Source organism: Chiloscyllium plagiosum, unplaced genomic scaffold (genome assembly GCF_037043375.1).
Source record: "Chiloscyllium plagiosum isolate Xiang-an unplaced genomic scaffold, Cpla_swu_hap1 HiC_scaffold_37, whole genome shotgun sequence".
In the NCBI taxonomy this organism is placed as follows: domain Eukaryota; kingdom Metazoa; phylum Chordata; class Chondrichthyes; order Orectolobiformes; family Hemiscylliidae; genus Chiloscyllium; species Chiloscyllium plagiosum.
Window position 1 is genome coordinate 1,594,108 of NW_028270175.1, and position 26,849 is coordinate 1,620,956.

The 26,849-nt window shown below is 41.5% G+C and overlaps 1 protein-coding gene across 3 annotated transcripts in view; it reads right to left on the reverse strand.

Moving 5' to 3' along the window:
• Window positions 1–26,849, reverse strand: part of LOC122540477 (rap1 GTPase-activating protein 1) — a 505,352-nt gene that overhangs the window by 387,593 nt on the left and 90,910 nt on the right. The window contains exon 1 of one of the 3 annotated variants that reach the window (XM_043676331.2): window positions 20,469–20,556. The exons of the other annotated variants lie outside the window; for them this stretch is intronic. Coding sequence (XP_043532266.2) covers window positions 20,469–20,512 — 44 coding nt within the window. The 5' untranslated portion in view covers window positions 20,513–20,556. Of the gene's footprint in view, window positions 1–20,468; window positions 20,557–26,849 lie in introns of those variants that run through there. 3 annotated transcript variants of the gene reach the window in all.

A 26,849-nucleotide genomic window follows, 5' to 3' on the forward strand; every position in this document is an offset into this window, starting at 1 on the left:
TGGTCTTGGTTGTGCTCATTTATACTGTCTCTAAATAAACGCTCCTGTTTGGAATTGTCTGGTTGTTTGTGACATTCCTTGACTATTAAATGCCAAGTTGTGGGTCTCCAGTGGGCACTGGGATAGAGTAGCTGTGACTTAGATGGAGCATAGGGATGGGATTTGATGACACTACTGTAGCTGTCTATACTTGGGGTGAAAGTGGCTGCATTGATCACTATCACTAGTGTACTCCAGTCAACAGTGAACATTGTGAAAGTGCTGTATCACTTAGATGAAGTAGTGTTAAACTGAGTCAAGTTGGAGAGTGTAGTTCAAAAAGCTTCATCATCTGTTGTTCCACACTCTCTTGAGGTTTGCCAAAGTCAATAGTCTATAAGTAGAAAGGGAGGCAACTACAAATAAAATTTGGCATCTGCTGTACTGACATTATCCACTATCACTCAATTATATCCTCTGATCAAGAAATTTGACAGATGTTTAAGATTTGTACTTTCAACAGAAAATGGAATGAAAGCACATTCTTTTCAAAACTTGTTTTGTAGTTGTCGCTGTGGACCTTTGTGTGACTTGAAGTTTGGATATTTGCCAACATTATACATTTCACCAACGATGACCGATGATTGAGCTTGGGCTGAAGGGCCTGTTTCCACACTGTGAGTAATCTAAATCTACAATCCTTTCTCATCTGTTTCAAAACAAAAGTACAGGGGATGCTTAGATCTGAGAGAGCTGGGTCAACCCGTGCATCAGAGATATTGATCACCAATGGTGTTTCTAATATTATGTTGCATTTAATACATTGGGTGAGGCAAAGAAATGCACTCACAACTGTTCCACTCATTTCCAATCTTTAAAGAAAAAGATTGATTTTAAAATAGAACCTGTCATTATGAACGCATACATTAAATCTTGGTGCAACAAGGTAACTACACAATGAAGGAAAGAAATGAAAGAGGTGGAGCAAGCTGGGAGAAGGCTCATGTGCAGCCTTCTTGTGGGGAGGCAATAGCCTAGTGCTATTATCACTAGATCATTAATCAACGGTTAATGTCCTGGGAACCCAAGTTCGAATCCCACCATGGCAGATGATGGAATTTGAGTTCAATAAAAAGAATCTGACATCAAGAATCTACTGATGACCTTGAAACCACTGTCGATTTTCAGAGGAAAAGCCCATCTAGCTCAGTGACGGAAATCTGCTATTCCTCATCTAGTCTGGCCTAATGTGACTCCAGACCCACAATAATGTGGTTGACTCTTCACTGATTAGCAATGACCAAGAAATGCTAGCCCAGCCAGATATGCCCTCATCTTGTGAATTTATGAAAGAAATTACAAGAACATGAATCTGTTGGGGCTGAATGGCCTATCATGTTGGAAATTAAAGGTAATTCCATGTCAACCTTGAAGAAAATAAAAGATAAAGACAATTCTGTCAATGTTGAAGACTCCCAGGACCACTCCCCACTGACTGTGGATAATACTCTCTCTCATTTTATTTTTTGGTGCGTAGTTCTTTGAGATCTGAGGGCTGTTAGTGGGAGCAATTTTTGAAACTGGAAGCCAACATGTCAGCGTGGTGATGTCACAGGGACAACCATAGCGTGCAGCTTTGATAGAACGCTAACCATGGAGCACTGTGCTATCATCATCGGTGGGTGGATGTATCCAGCTAATGGGAAGAATAGACCCAGGGATGATGTTGGAGAGTCTACAAGTGGGTTCTGTCAGTAAGACCATGTCTTGTTTAATTAGTCTATGGGACAGCTCCTCTCTCAGGTCCCTGAGGTTAAGTGAGAAGGACCTTTCAGAGACAGCTTGGGATAGAGTCATAGAGATGTACAGCACAGAAACAGACCCTTTGGTCCAACTCGTCCATGCCGACCAGATATTCTAACCTAATCTAGTCCCACCTGACAGCACCCAGCCCATATCCCTCCAAACCCTTCCTATTCATTTACCCAACCAGGTGCCTTTTAACTATTGCAATTGTACCAGCCTCCACCACTTCCGCTGGCAGCTCATTCCAAATTGTACCATCCTCATGTGAAAAGGTTGCCCCTTAGGTTTCTCACATATCTTTCCCCTCTCAACCCCCTTGACCTCTAGTTCTGGACTCCCCCACTCCAGGGAAAAAAATTGTTTATTTATCCTATCCATGCCCCTCATAATTTTGTAAATCTCGATAAGGTCACTCCTCAGCCTCTGATGCTCCAGGGAAAACAGCCCCAGCCTGTTCAGCCTGTCCCTATAGCTCAAATCCTCCAACCCTGGCAACATCCTTGTAAGTCTTTTCTGAATCTGTTCAAGTTTCACAACATCTTTCCGATAAATTCCAACAGTGGCCTAACCAATGTCCTGTACAGTCTCAACATGACCTCCCAACTCCTGTACTCAATACTCTGACCAATAAAGGAAAGCATACCAAACGCTGCCTTCACTATGTGCCTTTGTCATTTCTGGTGCCCAGGTGGATATGGACATATACACAAGGGACAAGAGGAGGCCATTCAGCCCTTCGAGCCTGCCCCGCAATTCAATAAGATTGTGGCTGATCTGATTTTAATCTCAACTCCACATTCCTGTATATCCCTGTTCATTCTTCCTTCCCTTGGTAATCAGGAATCTATCTGCCTCTGCCTTAAAAACGTTTAAAGATTCTGCATCCATTGCTTTTGAGGAAGGGAATTCCAAAGACCCACAGCCCTCTGAGAATTGTCACGCAAGAGGAATCATCCTTTCAATATCCACCCAGCCAAGCCCCCTCAGGATGTTTCAATTCAGTCAAGTCCAATTGTTCTAAACCCATAGGATACTGGCCTAACCTGCCTAGCCTTTCCTCAAAAGGCAATCAGTGGGGACCAAGTGATCTGTCCACTTTCCTTCTTATTCAGTTACATCATGGACACTTTGCTTGTTATGCCATTTCAGAGGCCAGCTAAGAGTCATCTATGTTTGCATTGGGTCTGGAGTTACAGGTAACCATATTGGATAAGCTTAGCTGACTTCCTTCCCTGAAGGGCATTAATGACATTTCTATAAGAATCTAGTATTCTCAAGATCACAGATACTAACCAACTACCATTGACATTCAATGGCATTATCATCATTAAATATCTGACATCCACCTCCTGGAGCTTTCATTGACCAGAAATGTAACTGAACAAGTCAAAGCCCTGAAACTCCCTCCCCAGCAGCATAGCCAGTAAATTCACAACCCATGGAATGGCAGAGACTCATAAAGGCAGTTCATCACTATCTCCTCAAGGCCAGTAATGATGGGCTAGTTCCTGATCCCCACATCCCATGAACAAATAAGCAAAACTACATCTGTGAAAAGTTTAGGATAAGAGTGTAACATATGCCTTACCTAACAGAACCTGGATAGTATATACAGAGAGAAAGATTCAAATCCAGTGTAGCAAAGGTATGTTTTTGGTGATGAGCGAAGAAACCGAGCTCCACCCTCAAAAGTTGGAGCAAATATAAAGCAGTCCAAAACTGGGCAGCCCACAAAAATTTATATTCTCCAATAAAAATGGAAAAGCAACAACCCTCGAGGATCTGTCCTTCACCAAAACAAAATTACTTCTTCTAAAGGTGTGGATTGAGGGAACTCCCAGTTTTATTACAGTCTATAATTAAGTTAAAGTTACCATTCTTCTTTTTGCAAACAATTCACAGAAAAACATTTTGATTATGAGACCAAAAAAAATCTGTCTCGAGCCCTTAAGGAAAGATTCTTTCATTGTTCATTGTTTCGTTTTGTTGACATTTTGTACTTGAGATTACATGTTACTTTAAGACGAACCAAATGTGGTCAGGGAGATGGCTGTAAATATAAAGGAACACATGTACAGGGTAATTGTCTCAAAGAGTAACCAGTTCATTATCCAACATGAGAGATTTGAAATGTTTAATATTCATCAATAGAAGACTAGTTGCAATCAAAGGGTTGACTGAAAAAGTAAAATAATTTATGTTTTTTAATACTTGTCACTTTAGATTGAAATGTGTACAAAGAAATCCCATATGGAAAGTGGCAATCAGTGTCGTCACATTTGCTAGGGTGCAGCAATCATATACAGGCCGTCCCCTGGTTGCAAACGGTGAAATAACTCCACAGAGGCCAGTACTCCATCATCAAGTCATGCTTTACTGACACATCAACAGTCCTTGATTATAGCACTGCCTCATACAGAGTCAGACACCAGATGCTCAATATCCCTGACACTTGACCTTTTCATAAATGCCAGGGCTCCCTGACTGGATCAGATTAACAGCCCCAGTTAGGGAACTCATATTCTATGAGGTCCAGCTGGCTGACCCTGTTACAATAATTTCAAACAGGTTCTATTCTGGAGTCTGTCTGCAAGTCGATTTGTACACAAGACAATGCAAGACAATGTAAAATACTATATATCAGCACAAGGAAATGTACACACGTTGAATCTTTAAAACTGATATTGGTACACCCCTGAATGGTATGAGCATTTGTAAGTACAAGCATACATCAGTCAGATTTTCATAAATCAGGACCATCTGTCATGTCCTGATCTGTAGATAAGAGAGCTCAGATCTTATCGATAAAATATCCTCACATTGTCAGATATCTAATCCAATTCAGTGGAAGATGTGAAAGTATACAAATATTTCACTGTGTAAAAGGATTTCTAGTGCTGAGTAACTCAATTGAGAACTATAATAGCTTTGGTATTTTTGTCTTCTGTGACGAAAGCCAAGGCACCAGGAGACTCTACCGACAGATGTTAATTCAGAGTTATTTTCCTTTCCAAAGAAATTCAAGTCATCCAAATTTGAAAATAAACAATTTAAATAAGACAGCTTCTGTTTCATCTCACTCTATTTCAAACTAGTTTAATAGATAATTCCATTTGAAGACGAGAAATGTAGTGTTTCCCTACCTTGAGATTGGGGAAGAGAATATTCACTTCTCAGAAAAAATAATAGCTTCAATTAATGCTCAGGCTATTGGTTACACAGGGCTGGGAATTCACTTGGCCCAAAGAACGATTCTATTAAGGATTTTCTAAAAGCCAGCTGCATCAGAGGTTTACCATTTATTGAGCTGTAGTCAGTCCCCTTGTTACTCAGTTGCAGCAGTGTATATCCTCTGCAAGACGCACAGGATAAAAATCCCATCTGTCCTTTGGGCAGTGAAACTGCCGTCTACACAGGTGACTCCAGACCCACAGCAATGTGTGAAGGCTTGATGAAGGGCATTTGTCTGAAACATTGACTCTCCTGCTCCTCGGATGCTGCCTGACCTGCTGTGCTTTTCCAGCACCATACTCTCAACTCTAATCTTCAGCATCTGCAGTCCTCACTTTCACCAGAACAATATGTGGTTGACTCTTAACTGCCTCCTGGAAAGGATGATAAATTCTGGTCAAGCCAGTGATGCCCAAATCCATTGAAATAATAAAAAAAGACTTTTATTTATTCTTTTTGTGAGATGTGGGCATCACTGACTGGCCAGCATTTCTTTCCCGTCCCTGAGGAAGTGGAGAAGAGCTGTCTTCTTGAACTACTGCAGTCCACCTGCTGTGGGTTGACCCACAGGAAGGAATTCCAGGATTTCGACCCAGTGACAGCAAAGGAACGGCGATATATTTCCAAGTCAGAATGGTGAGGATCTGGAGAGGAACTTGCAGAAGGTGGGGTTTCAATTTATCTGCTACCCTTGTCCTTCTGGATTTTAGTAATTGTAGGTTTGGGAGGAGCTGACAAAGAAGTCTCGATGAGTTGGTGATCATTTGATGATATTCCTACAGTATCATCCCTCCTCACAGCTACGATTGTTTAACAATGTTGTGTGTCCCCACCTCTGTTTTTAACCCTGTCTGTGTCCTATCTGAAAACCCTCATCAATGAATGTTGAGCTGCTTTCTTCTGCCATGTTTCAGTAAAGTTTACCAGGACAACCAAAGGCTTGAGGCTGTAATAGTTTAATTTGACATACAAGCCATATAATTTTAATTCCTTTGAATGCTATTAAATTTCACAACCCATGTGGAATCTGAATTCTGCTGTAATTTCATCTGCAGCTACATACATATACTGTACTGTGAATTTGAATTTATGTAACATAGCTACTCTAATGCAGAATCTGTGATATAAATTGATATTTAAGGAAAACAAGCTCAGTCTAGTTTGATTGAACATAGAACATAGATTGAGTCTGAAAATAGTGACCTCGTTTTGCTTTAGCTTCACAAATGATGATAAGTGTTGGATTCTGCTGATGCTGGTGGAGTATGGTATCCAGTTAGCTCTCTTTGTGAATAGAGCTCAGCTTTGTCAGGAAGAGATCAGCTGAACAGATCAGACTCCTGTCAAAGCACATGGTGCCACTGCGTTAACCGTGCCTGAGTACGTTTGTGGCTGATTGACATCCCGTAGTATTTTGCATTTGGAATTTTGTCTCTTGGAACTTGAAGCATATTTTATTACAACAGCGTCTTTCCACTCAAAGTTTCCTACCCATTGTTTAGCGAATTGTCTCTGTGGATAGCATGCTGTGGCAGCAGTAAACAATGCGTATTGGCAATGCTAAAACTGCAAATCATTCTGTTCCATTGGTTAGTGGCATAAATTCACTTACACATTTTCTGGATTCATAGCAAACAATCCCAGTACCTTAAACCAATTTGCATTTCTACATATAATATCCCACATGCTTTCAAAGACCAAACTAATACTATACATCTGATTTCCATGTTATCACTGATGGGAGAGTAATGTTAGATCTGAGTGTTGCTCAAACACAACAGGCTGCTTGTTTTTGAAGGCAGTCCTTCACGAATCAGCTGTAAAAGTCAGTCAATGCAAACTGGCCATACACTTGTGTAATACTGAGGAAAAGTTCAATTCCAATTAAGTCAGGCCGCAATAATGACCCACTCGTTCAAATGCACCGAAGGTGAACTGAGCCTTTCATTTAAACCAGAATGGAAATTCTGTGTAAATGCTCACCAACGACCAATGCCAGGCAGAGTTACAAACACTTAAATTTTGAATCAATCACTCCTAACCTCTGACATTGCCAATACTCTATCCTCCTCTCCTGAAGAAATGATGTTCCATGCAATTAAATTCCAGTGTCTCTCCCAGGTGATATTACTTGTGTGTGAGCCCTTGCAATGCAATTTGAATCCAAGGGCATCACAGCAAAGTTCAACTCTTTGCAAAATAGTTCAAATGAGTCCATTTATAACAGTGATCTTAGACAGCAACCGAAATCAAGAACCTAATCCAAACCGCAGTCTCCCTACAGCCCACTCCTTCGATCGACAAACTCTGCAGAATGGAAGATGAAATCTGGACTGTATGCTGTTCCTTTATAACTGAGCCAAACAAGCTCAAATGTGGCTTCAATAAATAGTTTTCCTGCCCAAAATACAGTTATGATATGAAGTTTATTTCAGGATTTGTCTCCTTTTTGGGATTCTCAGTAACATTAACTTGCATTGAGGTTTGTCTATAGTGTGGCATTGCACAGTAACGTAACTGCTTGAGCAATATCAGCATTGACCTTGCATAAGAATCCAGTTCAAACTATCAAGGAATAATTACCTTTGTGTATCTGGTTTTCGCAGGCGCTTCATTCTCTATCTCCTGATTTAATTAAAAAAGTATCTTCTTCTTGTCAAGTTTTAATTATTTCTTTTGAAATTCCCAAAATCAAGTCAACAAGAAAATTCTGTCCTCCTAGAAAATCCAATCGTCCATCTTTTCACATGAAATAAATAACCTTTGACTGAAAGTTTTTAATCAATGACAAGTTCTTATTAACAAGGAGGATTGTGTCTTGTGTTGCACTTCAAGGATTGTTATTAGTTTTCCTCTCTTCTCTTCAACGGCATATCTGCTCTTCAGAAAGACAGTGTCCTCCTGAGATCCTCTGAACCTTCCACATTCACATTATTATTGGCCGAAATATTTCTTGTAAATTTGGGCTTTTCTTCACTATCTCATGCTTATAATGGAATGAGATATTGGCATTGATTTGAAGTTAGGGAATTATCATACCACAAAATCCCCTGACAGGAAAATGTTTCATGGTCTTTTGTTTTGAAAGCTTGAAACCAAGATTTATTATTAAGTCTTTGACTCTACCATCTTGCTTGCGGAAAATTAATATCCAAGTGAATGGTTTGATATTGTGTAAATAGATTTCATAAAGGCATTTGATAAAATACCATATCATAGACTTGTCAATAAAATAAAAACTCGTACAATTACATCAACAATGTCAACATAGAAACAGAATTAACTGTGTCAGAAGGCACATAACAATGGTGATCAAAGTGACATTCATATTGCTGTCTCCCACCAACGTCAGTATTGAAAACCATCATGTGCTATATGCTAGTGACCTACATTTGAGTATACGGGGCATCAGTTCAAAATTTGTGAATGACATAAAACTCACTAATGCAGGAAACAATAAGAGAGATAATAACTGATTTCAGGAGGACATGTAGATATGACAGATGAAATTGAATTCAGAGCAAGTATAAAATAACATATTGCGACAGGAAGAATGAGGAGGCAACATAAATGATTCAGTCCATTCTAGTAGATCCATCCAAAATGGTGTGTTGCATTAGATTGTAAACCATTGCTATAAACTCTGTGTCTTATGATCTTATACTCCACAACCACCTGATGAAGGAGCAGCGCTCCGAACACTAGCACTTCCAAATAAACCTGTTGGACTATAACCTGATGTTGTGTGATTTTTCATTTTTTACACCCCAGTCCAACACCAGCACCTCCAAATTTTGAAGTTGAAAGCAGCTTTCCAGATCTGCTTTGGTCTATACATTTCCAATTTTATAATTCTCATGTAAGATTCCGTTTTAATGCTTCTTTTCCAGGCTTGAGTTTCTTTACTCTTTAAGTCTTAAAGCCCCTGATGATAAGGCTTATCGATATAATCTACATTTCCTCCAATATTTGTCTGTTCCCTTCTGTCTCACTGTACACAGCACTTAAGAGTGAACAAGTCTGATCATTTCACCATTTTCGAATTTACTATATGAAGTTCACATTCAGAATCTGCACAGTTACCTCCCTAAAGAAAGCTCTCCAGAAAATATATCGGAGTGAAAACACAGATATATAAATTATTTGTTTACTAACCAATATCAAGAGTGTATGTACAGTATAAAGATTGATGTAACCCCATTGTTAATCTTTTAACTCAATGACTTTGCTTCAACATTCTCTTCAGGTTAACCCTTACCATATGATTTTCTCTGATGGTCGTCACCATTAACTGTCCAATAAAATGTTGTAAAAAGAGATGTGCTTCCATGACCACACTCTCACTGCTGGTCTGTACTCTGTAATAAAAATGCATGGTAACCAATAGTGAGCAATGGCTCCAGTGTGGACCTGGGAGAAATGTGGGACCATCTGAGATGTGGGGTTGAGGTGAAGCCAGTGTCTCACTGTTGGTCTGCTTGCAATTCCAACACATCACTCGAGAACACTTGGCACAACATCAGCGGATTGTGTGATCCAATAATATACAACTCACACTATGTTCCCATCCTATTTCTATCCTACATTCTTTCCCATAGAAAACAATGAAAACATGTGAAGGACCTCAAAGTTAATAACACACACTGACAGGTCAATAAAACACACACTGACAGGTCAATATAACTATTATATTGCAGGACTGCACCTGTATTTAAAAAAAAATGAATTACTAAGTAAAATTAACCAAGCAGTCCCTCAGCTTAGTGCCAGCCAGAATATTAATATTGCAGCCCCTCAGCCCAGTGCCAGATGGAATATTAATATTGCAGCCCCTCAGCCCAGTGCCAGCTGGAATATTAATATTACAGCCCCTCAGCCCAGTGCCAGCCAGAATATTAATATTGCAGCCCCTCAGCCCAGTGCCAGATGGAATATTAATATTGCAGCCCCTCAGCCCAGTGCCAGCTGGAATATTAATATTACAGCCCCTCAGCCCAGTGCCAGCTGGAATATTAATATTGCAGCCCCTCAGCCCAGTGCCAGATGGAATATTAATATTGCAGCCCCTCAGCCCAGTGCCAGATGGAATATTAATATTGCAGCCCCTCAGCCCAGTGCCAGATGGAATATTAATATTACAGCCCCTCAGCCCAGTGCCAGCTGGAATATTAATATTACAGCCTCTCAGCGCAGTGCCAGCTGTAATATTAATATTGCAGCCCCTCAGCCCACTGCCAGCTGGAATATTAATATTACAGCCCCTCAGCCCAGTGCCAGATGGAATATTAATATTGCAGCCCCTCAGCCCAGTGTCAGCTGGAATATTAATATTACAGCCCCTCAGCCCAGTGCCAGCTGGAATATTAATATTACAGCCCCTCAGCCCAGTGCCAGATGGAATATTAATATTACAGCCCCTCAGCCCAGTGCCACCTGGAATATTAATATTGCAGCCCCTCAGCCCAGTGCCAGATGGAATATTAATATTGCAGCCCCTCTGCCCAGTGCCAGCTGGAATATTAATATTACAGCCCCTCAGCCCAGTGCCAGCTGGAATATTAATATTGCAGCCCCTCAGCCCAGTGCCAGATGGAATATTAATATTGCAGCCCCTCAGCCCAGTGCCAGATGGAATATTAATATTGCAGCCCCTCAGCCCAGTGCCAGATGGAATATTAATATTGCAGCCCCTCAGCTCAATGCCAGCTGTAATATTAATATTACAGCCCCTCAGCTCAATGCCACCTGGAATATTAATATTACAGCCCCTCAGCTCAATGCCAGATGGAATATTAATATTGCAGCCCCTCAGCCCAGTGCCAGATGGAATATTAATATTGCAGCCCCTCAGCCCAGTGCCAGATGGAATATTAATATTGCAGCCCCTCAGCTCAATGCCAGCTGTAATATTAATATTACAGCCCCTCAGCTCAATGCCACCTGGAATATTAATATTACAGCCCCTCAGCTCAATGCCAGCTGTAATATTAATATTACAGCCCCTCAGCTCAATGCCAGATGGAATATTAATATTATAGCCCCTCAGCTCAATGCCAGCTGTAATATTAATATTACAGCCCCTCAGCTCAATGCCAGCTGTAATATTAATATTACAGCCCCTCAGCTCAATGCCACCTGGAATATTAATATTACAGCCCCTCAGCTCAATGCCAGCTGTAATATTAATATTTAGAGTTAAACATGGAAGGGATTATATTGGCTCAATGCCAGATGGAATATTAATATTGCAGCCCCTCAGCTCAATGCCAGCTGTAATATTAATATTACAGCCCCTCAGCTCAATGCCACCTGGAATATTAATATTACAGCCCCTCAGCTCAATGCCAGCTGTAATATTAATATTACAGCCCCTCAGCTCAATGCCAGCTGTAATATTAATATTATAGCCCCTCAGCTCAATGCCAGCTGTAATATTAATATTACAGCCCCTCAGCTCAATGCCAGCTGTAATATTAATATTACAGCCCCTCAGCTCAATGCCAGCTGTAATATTAATATTACAGCCCCTCAGCTCAATGCCACCTGGAATATTAATATTACAGCCCCTCAGCTCAATGCCAGCTGTAATATTAATATTTAGAGTTAAACATGGAAGGGATTATATTGATGTACCCAATTACCTGATATGTCTAAAATGGAAGCATTCTGGATCAAAAGTGTAAAAGCAATCCAAACAGTGAATGCATCGAATTGTGTTGAAGAAATCTCTCAAGAAATGCAACATTGATGGACCACTTTATTCAGAAGAAACTGACTTGGAGGAAGCTCTTGGATGAAGGGACACAATTCCATGAGAATACCTATTGACAAGAGAGAGTATGGAAGAGGAACAGGAGAAAGGAACATCCATGATCTCAAATCCAAGGACCAACCCAACATCCCAGAAACACACCTGCCAAATGTATGGCTCTGGGATCAGGCACATCATCTACACAAGGAGCCATAGAACCCTGGAGCAGGGAGACATAATTTCCCAGAAGGACAATCCGGATTGGTTAGTGAATGATTGCTGACGATGATCTTGATGCCAACAGCACAGAAACAGGTCAATCAGCCCAACATGTCAGTACACACATAATGCATTCCTCTCCTATTCATATTCATTCATAGGACATGGGCATCTCTGGCTGGGCCAGCATTTGATGTCATCCCATGTTGCCCCTTGAGAAGATGGCGTAAGCTGCCTTCTTAAACCACTGCAGTCCATGAGCTACAGGTAGACCCACAATGCCCTTACGGAGGGAGTTCCAAAATTCAACAATAATAAAGGAACAGCGATACATTTCCAAGTCAGGATAGTGAGTGGCTTGGAGAGGAACTTGAAAGGTTTGGTGTTCCCATGTATCTGCTGCCCTTGTCCTTCTCAATAGTATTGATCACAAGTCTGGAAGGGATTGTCTAAGGAAACTTGGTGAATTTCTGCAGTGCACCTTGTAGATAATACACACTGCTGCTACTGAGCATCAATGGGTGGTGAGAGTGGATGTTTATGATGATGGATGGGGTATTAGCCAAGCTGGCCTGCTTCATCCTGCACAGTATTACACTTCCTGTGCAATGTTGGAACTGCACTCATTTAGGCAATTCAAAAGATTGCATAATAGTCATTAACATCATTGAAACCCACATTCTCAACATCCTTGGATGTTACCATTAATCAGAAATTGAACTGGACCAACCATGTAAATACTATGGCTGCAAGAACATGCCAGAGACTAGGAATTCTGTGATGAGTAACTCAGCTCCTGAATCCCAAAGCCCATCCACTATCTACAAGGCATACGTCAGAGTGTGGTGGAATACTCCCCACTTGCCTGGAATGGTGATTACCTATGTTCTGGACCCAAAAAGTTAACTCTGGTTTCTCTCCACAGATGCTGCCAGACCTGCTGAGCTTTTCCAGTAACTTCTATTTTTGTTTCTGATTTCTGCAGTTCTTTGTTTTTTTTTAAATATACACTATAACTCACCATATTTCTATCTCTCTTCAGTTCTGAAGATAAGTACGACCGGACCAGAAACGTTGACTCTGTTTCTCTCCCCACAGATGGTGCCAGATTGCTGTGTTTCTCTAGCTGTTCCCACCATTATCTACAGTTTACTTTGCTTTTCTTTAAAGCGTGGAAGGGGCTGGACAGGGTTGGCACAGAGAGGCTGTTTCCTCTACAAGGCTGGGCAATCTAGTACTCAGGGAACACAGTGTCAGGGTAAGTGATCAATCAGTCAGAACTGAGGGGAGAAATCTCTCCACTTAGAGGACAGTGAATCTCTGGAATTCCCTATACTCCCAGAGGGTGCAGATGCTCCATTGATTAATAGATTTATCACTGAGATTGATTTCTTTTTGTTTTATTGGTGGATCATGGGATAGAGGGAGCAGGTGGGAGTTAAGGCTGGCTATCAGACCTGATAAAGCAGGCTCCTCCTGATCCTCATCTGTTTGAATATTTATAGGGTCGTGTTTTTGAAGCTGAAGGAAAAAAATGAGGAGAAAATACAAAGAATGGTTCTGCTTGTTCTTACACTCCGTCCATCGTTCTGAACTTGGGTCATATTGGTCTTGAAATGTTAACTCTCTCTCCACAGATGGTGCCAGGCCTGCTGAGTTTCTCCAGCATTCACAGGATGAAGGTGTCACTGGCCAGGCAGCATTTATTGCCCATCTTTTATTACCCAGAGGGCAGTTAAGAGTCAACCACATTGCTGTGGATCTGGAGTCACATGTAGGCCAGACCAGGTAAGGGTGGCAGATTCCTTCCCTAAAGGACATTAGTAAACCAGCTGACCAACAATCAGCAATGGATTCATGCTCATCATTAGACACTTACTTCCAGATTTTACTGAGTTCAAATTACACCATCTGCCATGGCAGGATTCAAACCTGGGCCCCCAGGGCATTACGTGGGTCTTGAGATTAACAGACCAGTGATAATACCACTAGGCCATTGCCTCCCACATTTTAATTTCAGAATTCCAGCATCCTCCGTGCTTTGCTTTTATTTACTCTGTACATCTATCATCCACATAGGCTTTCACCAGAAGAGACTGAGACTTGCTCGGACACTTGCTGTCTGGTTATTAACTCTGACACTCAACAATCGTCTGACATTCAGCAGGGCATAACTTTCCTTCCTCCCTTTGCAGGGACTGATCGATTGAGTATGAACTCCTTCCACATCACAGTCTGTCAGATACTAATTCACCCTGTGAGATTTCACTTCAATTTACAATTAGGATTGGAATTTAATTGAGAATATTTCAGGGAAATGTAATGCTCTTATGTCTAATGCCACCATGACATAAGAAATATAAATTGTTATTTCACAGCGTGAGACTTGGGTATAAACCATTATGCACTAGAAAAATCCAATGCATCAAATGCTAAATCATGAAGTGAGGGTGTTATAGACCCTGGTGCTTATTAATAATCTCAGTGTCACATGGCCTGACACAGTGTGACCCAGCTGCAATGGAGTTCCTGTTGAAATTCTGTGTGAAAACAAATCCTTAAGGACTATCATCAATTTTCAGGTGTACAGTGACTTTACTGAAGTCAACAGCCACCCTCGGGTGACTATCTGTGTGGAGTTTGCACGTTCCCGTGTCTGCGTGGGTTTCCTCTGGTGCTCCAGTTTCCTCCCACAGTCCAAAGATGTGCAGTTTCAGCTGGATTGGCCATGGCAAATTACCCCATAGTGTCCAGGGATGTGCAGGCTAGGTAGATTAGCTGTAGGAAATTTAGGATTGCAGGGATAGGGTAGGGTCTGGGTCTGGCTGGGATGCCCTTTGGAGGATTGGTGCAGGCTTGATGGGCTGAATGGTCGATTCCTGAAGAAGGACTCATGCCCGAAACGTCAATTCTCCTGCTCCTTGGATGTTGCTTGACATGCTGCGCTTTTCCAGCAACACATTTTCAGCTCTGATCTCCAGCATCTGCAGTCCTCACTTTCTCCTTGATGGGCTGAATGGCCTGCTTCCACACTGGAAGGATTCTATGGCTCTATGATGCTATTCTATGATTCTAACAGTTGGGGTTACATCCAGCTGCCACCCACAGTACTCACTGCCTGGTGCCAGGATCCTGTATACTGTACCAGGTGATTAGCACAGTGTGTATGGGTCAAGTGAAGTACTCACTGCCAGGATCTTAACCTCCTGTATAAATCAAGACTTTTGAACAGCTGTGACAATTTTACACAGTTTTAGAATGATCCAACTCAGAAAGAGGCCCTTTGGCCCATCATTCCTGTGCTGACATTTTGGCTGGAATGTGCAGTTAGCACTATCTCCTGCTTTTCCTGAGTATCCTCCTGGATTTTGTCTGAAAGCTGTTTGAGTCCCTCTGGTTAATGGTCTTGCTGATCTGGTCTGTCAAAGTCCCCTATGAATGCTGCTTTAAATTTCCTCTAAAGCTCAGTGGATCAGAAGGGCCTTTCAGAATCACGGCATCATTATGGTACAGAAGGAGGCCGTTCAGCCCATTGTGTCTGTACTGGCTCTCTGAGCCTTTCGCCTCAGTGTTGAAGAACTGCCTTTTCCCTGTAACCTCACGCTTTGTTCGATATAACTAACCATCTAATTCCACTCTTGAATGCATCAAGTGAACCTGATTTCACCACATTTCCAAGCAGTGCATTCCAGACCCTAACCATTCATCGGATTGTAAAGAAATATTTCTCAACTTGCATTTGCTTCTTTTACAAAACATTTTCAATCTGTAACCTTTGGTTCTCAGTCCCTTGTGCATGGGAACAGTTCCTCCCTATCTGCTCTATCCAGTTAAAAACCACAACCAGATCTCCTTTCGGCCACCTCCCCTCCAAAGACGGCAGTCCCAACTTCTTCAATCTATCTTCATGAAGTTTCTCGTTCCCAGAACCATTCTTGTAAATCCCTTCTGCATTCTCTCCAATGTGTTCACATCCTTCCCATAATAGGACACCGATGATTGTACACACTCCCTGTACGTTTGCAGACATTTGAAAGACTGGCCTTAGTTTAACATCTCAGCTGGAGGACAGCACTTCTGACCATCCAGCACTCCCCTGAGTGAAGCTGTGCTTTAGAAGACGTGCTTTATCCCTGGTGTGGGACTGGACCCATGACCCTCTGACTCAAAGCAAGACTGACAAGGTGAACATTTCGAGCCAAGCTGACATCCATGTTGGTGAATAATGAGTCACCCTGTTTGTGATGGAGTTGTAGAATTTTTACAGCACAGAAAGAGGCCCTTTGTCCCATCTTGTCCTTCCTGTATAACCCAAGCAGAAGGCAGCTCCCTGAAAGATAAGTTGATCCATTTGTGACTATGCCACAGAGAACAGAAAGGTCCCCATGCCCTGCTTTCATATCTGCCGCTGTGCTGCAGTGAGGGAAGGGAAGGGATGAGCCACCTACCCCCTTCACTGTCACCATCAACGAGATAAAAACAAGGACTGCAGACACTGGAAACCAGATTCTAGATTAGAGTGATGCTGGAAAAGCACAGCAGTTCAGGCAGCATCCGAGGAGCAGGAAAATCAACGTTTCGGGCAAAAGCCCCATATATTAACCATCAACGAGATGTTGACTCTGTTAGACAATAGACAATAGACAATAGGTGCAGGAGTAGGCCATTCTGCCCTTCGAGCATGCACCACCATTCAATATGATCATGGCTGATCATCCTTAATCAGTATCCTGTTGTAAAACAGCCTCTAATTGGACCTTCAATTATTGGAATAGAAACAAACAATTGTGGATGCTGGAAAACTGAAACAGAAACAGAAACAGAAATTGCTGGAGCAACCAGGAGTTCTGATGAAGCGATACTGGACTCGTTAACTTGTGTCTCTCTCCAATGCTGATGCCAGACCTGCCAAGTTTATCCAGCAATTTATGTTTTTTGTCTTTAATTATGGGAATTGGATTCCTATCTCCTTGGTGGATACTTCCCTGCTCCTGGCTTTTCCCCCGATTGGGACTGCAGGACCAGTCTAACTGGGCTCCCAAGATTCTGTCCGTCCCTGAGGCACCCAGTCACTTCCCAGCCAAATGTTGCCAAGTGTTAGAAATGGGCAACAGCAAAGTATGTGTTGGGAAACCCATCAAGAGCAGCTTGGATCACCCTCATGGGGATTACCTGCAGACACTCACCACACAGCCTCTTGCTGATTCCCATGCAGTATAACCCAATCTGAGCCTCTACCTTTGGCAGGGAACAGGTAACAAAGTAGGTAAACCTCCTCCAGTCACTGTCATCTCTCCTGATGAAGGCACAGAACCAAGAATTCATGTGGACCCGAAACAAGGCGCAACATTTATTAAAAAGCAACAGTCCAGTTGGGGATGAATCATTGTGTTTTTGCCTTTGATTTTCATGGCTGTTTCTGCCAGCAGTAAATTTTACAGTTTGAAATTAGTGAGTCACATTGCCTTTGGAACATAATCCTTTAAAGTCATGAGAGGCCAGGTAGAGCCAGAATCAATTATTTTTGCAGCTGCTGAAAGCACTGGAACTATTGTAATTCTTAAAGGGAGTTCCCATGTAGTGTATGAGAATAAATTTCATGGTAACGCTGAAGCAGATCAACGGGAGGCATTTTTACACTTCTATTTGGCACCATAACAAAATTCTTGTTTGAACCAGTTCAGCAACTCGTTCTGAGAGTTTTGAGTGTTGACAGTGTCATTGAGCTCTCTTGCTGGAATAGAAAATCTAATCCTCCTTGGAAGGGGCTCATGTAAATAAAAAAACCCAAATGTATCCCACTGTCACACAGTTCTGTTGGTTACACTGTCAACTCCAGACTGGCCATGAATTGGAGTTCCACTCCAGAAGCTAAGCACAGAGGTCAGGACTGCTAGTCGGGGCAGTGACGGGGGACTGCTGTCCGCCATCTTGGGTGGGCAGGAATGATCCAAAGGAAATGATATGAAGAAGAAGAGGGGAGATCTGTCTGGTGACCTGGTCAATATTCCCCCTCCTGAGGTATAACCCAATCTGAACCTCTACCTTTGACAGGGAACAGATAACAAGGCAGGAAGACCTGGTCAATGTTCTGCTCCTCAACCAATATCACAATAAGACAGATGATCAACTCATTAACCCATTGCTGTTCATGGGAGGCTTGCTGCTGTATTTCCTACATTAGTCACTACATGTCAAAAAGTGCTTTAATAACTGTAAATGTTTGAAATATCCTGAAGTGATGAAAGTGATGACAGAAATGTAAGTCTTCCAGCATAAAATGGTCACAGCTTGTTAGAAGTCCATTTGGCCCAACATGTCATCCTAGTTGTTTGCAGGAGCAACTCACCCAGTCCCACCTCCCTTCCCTTACCCCTTCTTAGGTGCATGTCCAGGTTCCTTTTCAATCTTTGAACCTGCTTTCCCCACACTCTCAGGCAGTGCATTCTGAATCCTAACCACTCATTGCATTGACCTTCCCTTTCATGTCACCCTTCATTCTTTTGCCAATCACCTCAAATCTGTGTTCTCTGGTTCTCAAACCCCTCCATCAATAGGAACCACTTTTCTCCGTCTGCTAATCTAGACCCTTAGCAATTTTTGAAGACTTCTAACAAATCTCTTCTCAAAATTGTCTCCTCTTAAAAGATCAAACCTAACATTTCTGGACCATCCTGATCATTAAAGCCTCCCATCTCTTGAGCAGTTTCCCTGCACCCTCTCTAATGCATTCCTATCCTTCCTGAAGTGTGGTCCCTAGTTGGATCAAATTGGAGACCAAACCAGTTTTAAACAGGTTCACCATAACTTCCGAGCTTTTGAAAGTCCAGGATCTCATACACATCATTAACAGAATTCTCAACCTGCCCTGCCCTTCATTTTTCAGAAAGGTCTTTGTTTCAATAATTTTACTCAAGACTTGTGAATAGAATACTGGGTGTATTCCAGGATTAATAAACCATTCACCTAGCAAATTCCACACATAAGTTCCTGCCAAGTTGCTTTTAATGGTATGTAAAAATCAGTAAATTGTTTATTTAATATAACACAGTGTCCTGCAATGTCATGGAGTTCAATGGAATCAGAACAAAGGAGAAGAATTTATCCCAGAAACATTCAAATCTGAGTGTAGCAGATACACGGGAACAACACCCTCTGAGCCACTCTCCATCCTGACTTGGAAATATGTTGCTGTTCCTTCACTGTCACCGGGTCAAAATCCTGGGATTCCCTCACTCAAAGGATTGTGCGTCGACCTACAGCACATGGACTGCAGTGGTTCAAGAAGGCAGCTCACCCCCACCTTCTCAAGGGGCAACTAGGGACAGGCAATAAATACTGGGCCCAGCCAGAGACACCCACATACCATGAAAGAATTTAAAAGGATGCCCTATCATACTGACCTGCATTCAAAGTATTTACCCTTCATCCACTCATTATAAGTTTATTGTTGTCTCGTGTTTTTCTGCAATCTTCCTCAATATTTGCTGCACTTCCCATTTTGATGGCAATTTGTAAAAAAAGATTATGCATGCTGAGTTCAAATTGTTCACATAAATAGTCAATAATAAGTGTTCCTTGGATTAATCCCAACAACTTTCTTCCATAAGTCTGAGTAAATTCCTTTATTACAGCCCTCCCCCATAGTCTACTCATTCTGTTTATAGATGCTACAGAAAACTGTTTCTTTTTGTTTCCTAATCCAGTGTCAACCTGCGCACCATTCATCACCAAACACAATGACAAAGCAAAGGAGACACATCATTGCTCAAGCTATGCCCTTACATGATATACATTCACACACACACACCCTCACACACATCCACAGTGACTGAATAAGAGGCAGGTTTAATCCTGGCAAATTCTTCCCATCCCCTCCCTAACCTGAGGTTCTGCAGTAAATTATAATGCTGTCTAAAGAGCATTCAGTTAATCTACTTTTTACTGATTAGTTAAAGCCCCTGAACACCCTGGTTATTATAAAGCTGTGCTGGATTAACTCCTGTAATTGTAGTAACTAAAATAATATCAGATAAGCACCAAGAGTGAAAAAGTAGGCATTTTGATTGTTTTGCTTCATTTTAAGTAAACATTGTGTTTGGTCTAATGTCGGGACCTAATTAATGAATTGAAATGTCATATTCCTGAACACCTCATTTCACCTCTGGTGCTCGGGACTTCGTAACAGAACAAAAGTGCTACATTTTGCCTTGAGCAAACCTCCAGTCGGGCTAACTTCAGATGTTTCAAAATGAAAGTAACAGATTTAAATTAGTCTCATAAAATCATTCAGAGAACAATATCTCAGGCAGTTAATAAATAACAAAGGACACAGATTGTAAACGGAATATCTCTCAGCAATTTAACTCAATGGGGTTTTGCAGGTGGCTTGTATGTAACTGGATATTTAACAAGTAGAGTCAGACAATGTTCTTCATCAGTTGTACAGTATTTGTCTTCTGGAAAAGGAAGAAGCACTTACCCTCCATATGCTCCAAAAGTGAAGCTTCTTTTCCTTCTCTCCATGTTTTATCCACTAGACAATCTTCCTTGGGGATTTTTTCTTGCAATGAAACAGCAGGGAGGGTTAAGACTCCCTTGAGCTTTCGTTACTCCACACGGGGCTTTGCTTCTTCAAGAACCAACTGTTGCCAATTCAGGCAGAAAACGAGAAGCTCAGAGCTCCATTTCCTGTACAGTATCTCATAGCAACAGCCAGATTCCCGTCAGCCAGAACTTTCAGTGAAAACTAGTTTCATTCAAGATCTTTCAGACACAAACTCTGATTAGCAAAGCTATTGCCTGTTGTTATGTAGAAACATTTTATGGTGCACATTTCTTCAAAAAGTTACAATTTATCTCAAATCTCGCTTTGTTAAAATAAAAGCAATTTTGTTACTTAGGATAAGGGACAGTATGTCTTTTCATCATTTTTGAGGAAAACTACATGACAATTAGGCAATTAAATCACGGAGCCTTAAAGATAGAGATGGCCTTGTGTGAACTACCAGAGCAGTGGTACACGTGCTCTCAGGCCATGTATCTCCGTTATAGAAAAATCTTACATACTTTTAACCCCATATTGTCAAGTGTCAGATTGGACACTGTCTGTATTGTTAGAAATGGAATGTACAGTAAATTCTCAATACCATCCTTTGTCTGGTTACAGGGTGATTTTTTTTTGCTACAAGTTAACTGTGCCAGGCATCAGTCAGTTTTGAATGTCAGAAAAGCAAATGTTGAATTTGTCGGGAGTTCTTATTATACATTGTAAACTAGACGTCTCCTCCCAGGATCTGACTTGTCCCTGCTCTCTGTGTTTCTCAAGCTATGCATTCTGTGCACATGAACAGAAAGGTTTCTTTTGTCAGTGGGCATGATCCCTAGACACGTATTTACATAAAACACTGCTGGATAAGCACATCAAAGAGCTCCAAATACAAATGTATTTGATGTCACTGCTGTGGCTACTTCAATCTTATGAGTGTTCCGAGTGAATCTCTTACATAAATGTTTAAAATATAGGGTGCTGCAAATAATAAACACTTTTAGCTAGACCAGCCGACCTCCCACAATGTTGTTCATGAAGCACAGAGTTCATTTAGATGGGCATAGTACCGAGCAGAATTGAATGATTGCTGTACAGCTCAGCTATAAGTTGAATTCTATTTCTGTTGCATAAATTTGTGTCACAGGAGCCAGCTGTCAGTGAACATTGTAATGCTCGGGAGACTGACAGTTCCAAGGTTTTCCTACTTTAGACTGATCCAAAATATTAATTATAGTCAATGCTGCCTAAAAACAATGGGAGGGCTTATTGTAAGGCTTTCAATAGGTCGCTCAAAACTGAAGAGCGAGTCTAGTACGTGGAGAAGATAGAGAAAGGCAGAAACAAGCCCCACACAGACAAGAAATGTTAAGCTGTATTGTTGAATGACCAAACTACACTGGTTCAGTGTAGTTGGAGATCCTGTGCTGTTGGAACTCAAGAAGATGTTCTCGAAGTTGGTAGAGAGTTTAGTGTTGAAGTCAGGATTCTGGAAAAATCCTGAGAGTTGTGGGGCCGCAGAAGAAGCTGCATGCCTCATTGGTTCAGTGCAGCTGTGAATGAGGATGTCGGAAGCATACAAGCAATATGTCCTTTTTGTAACTGAGCTGGATTAGAGCTCAGGAAATCAATATAGTATAGTTGTGGTTTGGTGAATCCTGCTGTTTGTGAAAAACTGGTGTTGTGCTTGTGAGCAAGTGCCCTGTCAAAGAACCCATGGGAGCATAAACTGGGAAAAGGAGTTTTAGGGCCAGGTTATCAAGAATGAAGCATTGTAATCCCTTTTGAAGCTTGACTGAGATATGGTGACTCACAACAACATGGACACTGAGAGTGAGGGGTTGCTGAGAAATCCTTAGCATCTGTCTTGATTGCATTTGGTATTGGATGTGTTCTGTGTGGATTTGCCTCATGTTAATTTTGAGATGTTAGAATATAATGCATGTCTATCATGTCTATATCCTTGAAAATTCCCATGCCACTAATTAGTTTGACGGGTCAGATTCCTTATAAGGATGGTTACTGAGAGGTAAGATACTCTCTGTGACAATGCTTAATGATTCTATTGCATAGCTGATGTGTAGACTCCCCAATGATTCCTGAAGAAGCTGAATGTAGATACAACGCAGCCATTTTTAACGCAGGACCATTGTGGAGCAGACAATAAGCCTAATGAAGATGAGGTTCCAATATTTGTATTGGTCTGGGATGGCCTGTGGCATGTTCTGGACATTGTGCCCCACATGACTGGAGCAGGCAGAAAGGGTGTGACAAGACTCTGAAGAGCTGAGGCAGCAGTAGTGGTGTTCTGTGGAGAAAGATTTAGATTAGATTCCCTACAGTATGGAAACAGGCCCTTCGGCCCAACCAGGCCCTTCCACACCAGATCCATTTCCCCTCTGACTAATGTACCTAACACTATGGGCAATATAGCATGGGCAATTCACCTGACCTGCACATTTTTGGACTGTGGGAGAAAACCAGAGCACCCAGAGGAAATCCATGCAGACACAGGGAGAATGTGCAAACTCCACACAGACAGTTGCCCAAGGCTGGAATCGAACCTGAAACCCTTATGCTGTGAGGCAGCAATGCTAACCACTGAGCCACCATGCTGCCCTACATTGAGCAAGATGACCATCATCCTCTGCATGTTAGCACTGCAGTGTCAGCAGCAACAAGCCAGGCTGATTTAACGTAGATGTGAGCAACATGCAGTAATCATTCATTAATGGTAAAATTGTCATTACTGGAAAGACATGAAATCCCTGCTAATTCTCAGAAGCTAGTGCTGCTCTTGTATGTTTTTTCTTTGCTTTTGCTGTTGCTGAATAAAACATAAATTATTTGAAAATTTGTCAGTTTGTGATGATCCACATTGAACAATGAGAGGATCTTGAACTACACTGGGGTAAGTGTAGCACTCCCTTTGACTGGGCTCTATGACATATACTAAGAATGAGCACTCTGTGAAGGTTAATTCTTAACTAGCAATGCCTACTTGTATTTGCAACGGTGAGTTAGCTATGTCATCTCTGTACATTTCTTTTCCATTCCCTTCCCATTAAGTGATGATGTACAGCAGCTGCTGACAAGCAGCACTCATAGATTCCCTACAATGTGGAACCCAGGTCATTCAGCCCAACAAGTCCACACTGACTGTCCAAAGGGCATCCCACCCAGACTCAACCCCTATCCCTGTAACCATGCATTTCTTATGGCTAATTCACCGAATTTACACACCCCTGGACACTTTGGGCAATTTTACATCGCCAATCTAGCCAACCTACATATCTTTGGACTGTAGGAGGAAACTGGAGCACTTAGACAAAACCCACACAAACTCCATACAAACAGTCACCCGATGCTGGGATTGAACCCGGGTCCCTAGTACCATGAGGCAGAAATGCTAACCACTGAGCCACTGTGGAAGACACACAAAAGCTAAAGAAAAGAACAAGTTGTCAGTTTTTCTAGTCTATCATATATTTAATCAACAGTCTTTAGCACTACAAAAATAAACATGTTTAATTCAAGGAATTCTATCCAGGACATTCCTTTCTTGGATAATAGTGCTTCAGGAATTTTTTACATCTTGTTATTGTTAAGTTTTTGCATATTGTTCTTGATTTCCAAGCTATATATCTATATTAAAGAAATAGAACAGAAGATAGTAATAATGCAAGAAAATAAAGATGAAATCTTGCCAACTTAGTGGTGAAAGCTATCATTTGTTCCACCTGTAACACTCTTGATAAACCAGCATTTATCCCGAAGCAAACCCTTTGCAGGAAATGTGGGAGGTGCAACTTTGACCTTGCTTTCACACTGAATACAAATTGCTAACCCTAGTACCATTCTTCCTCAGTAATTTCCTGTTAATCCAAAAGGAGGGAGGAGGGACAGTATTCAAAAGATAGGAATTAGTGAAGTTTGCAACCAAAGCATTTTGACAAAATGGTTAATAAGGCATAGGTGATCCTTCATTTTACAAACAGAGGTGTTGACCAATACCATCCTGAGCTTTCTGAATCATGGTGATTGATTGACCAATGGTGAAGTGATTCAAATCGATAATGAGCAGGAAACAGGTTACAGAATTACAGGCAGATGATCTTACAATTTTGTAATTCCGGTTCCTATGGGACAAAGGTAATGACCCTGCCTCTGGCCAGGCTGCCCAGGTTTAGGTCCCACCAGCCCCTGGAGCATGTCATAACATGTCTAAATGGATTGGTTAAAACAGCAACTTTTCACTCCCTCTGTCCTTCATGAATCTGGAGTCGAGGTTTTAGTCACCCGATGCTGGGAGTTGCTAAGTGACATTCCATCCTCAGAGCCTGGCTGTAATATCCTGGAGTTTTCAATAAGGTCCAACAGGCATTCACCTGCCTGCAAAACCCTTCAGGGTTCATGTGACAGGAGACAGTGGGAAAGGGGCTCACTCCATATGGTTAAACCCTGTCCAGTTTGAGTTAAGTTAAAATTGATTGTTTGGTCTTAGCCACATGATCTCAGATAACTGACTGACGGATTGGCATCGTTCCAGCAGTGAGATGCAGGGCATGCAGCATCCAAACTCGGCTGAGGACAGATTCAAGTATCTCCTGGCCTTCTTTTCAATGGCTTAACAAACTGATTCTGGAGAGACAATGTCTATCCACATGGGAACTTTCAAATAGGAACAGAAAACAATGGGATCAGAGTAGACCATTCAGCCCTTCGAACCTGCTCCACCATTCAATAAGATCATGGCTGATCATTCAACTCAGTCCCCTGCTCTCACATTCTCTCCATACCCGTTGATCCCTTTAACATTATCCACATCTAACCCCTTCTTGAAACCATTCCATGTTTTAGCCTCCACTGCTTTCTGTGGCAGAGAATTCCCCAGGATCCCCAATCTCTGGGTGAAGACATTTCTCCTCATCTCAGTCCTAAATTATCCATTTCCTTAGACTGTGACCCCTGGTTCTGGACTCCCCAGTTAGCAGGAGCATCCTTCCTGCATATACCCTGTCTATTCCTGTTAGAGTTTTATAGGGTTCTAGATTTTTTAATAAATAAAAGTGAAATTCTGCAGATGCTGGAAATCTGAAATAAAAACTGAAAATGTGAGAGAAACGCAGCTGGTCTGGGAGCAGATGTCTCTCCACTGATACTGCCTGAGCTACTGAGCTTCTCCAGCACTTTCTGATCTCATGCCCCTTGTCAATGATATGGGATGGTCTCTGATGTTACTTTGTGCAGGGCTGGCACATACTGTAGACCTCTGGAAACTACATCATCATAACAGAGGTTTTACACATAGCTGGTGTTGCCTTTTTCATTGATTGTCAACTAGAACTCCCAACTATCATGTTTGACACTGAAGGCTTTTATGTTTCTATTGGCAATGTCCTTCAGTTGGAGCATTGGGTGTGCTGCCTAGCTCAGTTGACTGGATGGCTGATCTATGATACAGAGTGATGCCAACAGCATGGGTTCAATTACTGCATTGACTGATACTACAGTGACAGACTCTCCTTAACCTCTCCCCTTGCCTAAAGTGTGGTTTACCCTGAGGTTAAACCAACCCAATTGTTTCCATCTAATGAGAGAACAGGAATATCTTTCTGAGGGTTTCTTAGCACAGGTTACCCTCTCATATTGTGAAGAAAGTATAGGAATATAGTTAATTGTTTAGAATTTAGATACATTTAAAATTTAAATCTGGAATCAGTACAGGAAAGGGTTATCTTTTAATACCTTCTTTTAGAATGATATCTCTGGAATGTGCAGATATAAAAAATATCACAGGGAGTCATTTCTAGGTGAAACAGATTAAGAGAAAAGGTTGACTAAATGACTTAAAGAGTATGTGGAAAGGCTAGCATCTACTATTGAAAGAAGAAATGCTCTTGTGTAAATAAGTGCTAGCACATAGAGCACGAGAAATTAAATTTCAGGGAATAGTACACAGTGGTACAAGAGAACCAGCTACAAATCAGTGATGAATGATTGACCACAAAATGGAAAAAAAAGCAGATGTTATTTGGCTGGGAGTTAAACTTGATTGAGAAAAGGATTATTCATAAAAGATCACTATGAAAAAAGGCATTTTTAAAAACCAACATATTGGTTTTCCGAAGATCACTCATATTCAATATTGCTTAAAAGTCTTAAGTTTTAAAGATTTGTGGGAAAAAAGGAATTAATTTTGTGGGAAAAAAGGAATTAGTTTTGTGGTAATATCTGCAGTGGTTTCTTGAAAAGAAGACTTTGAAAGTTCACTGTGGATGTTGGAGATTTGTCTTGACAGGACTTCCTACAAAC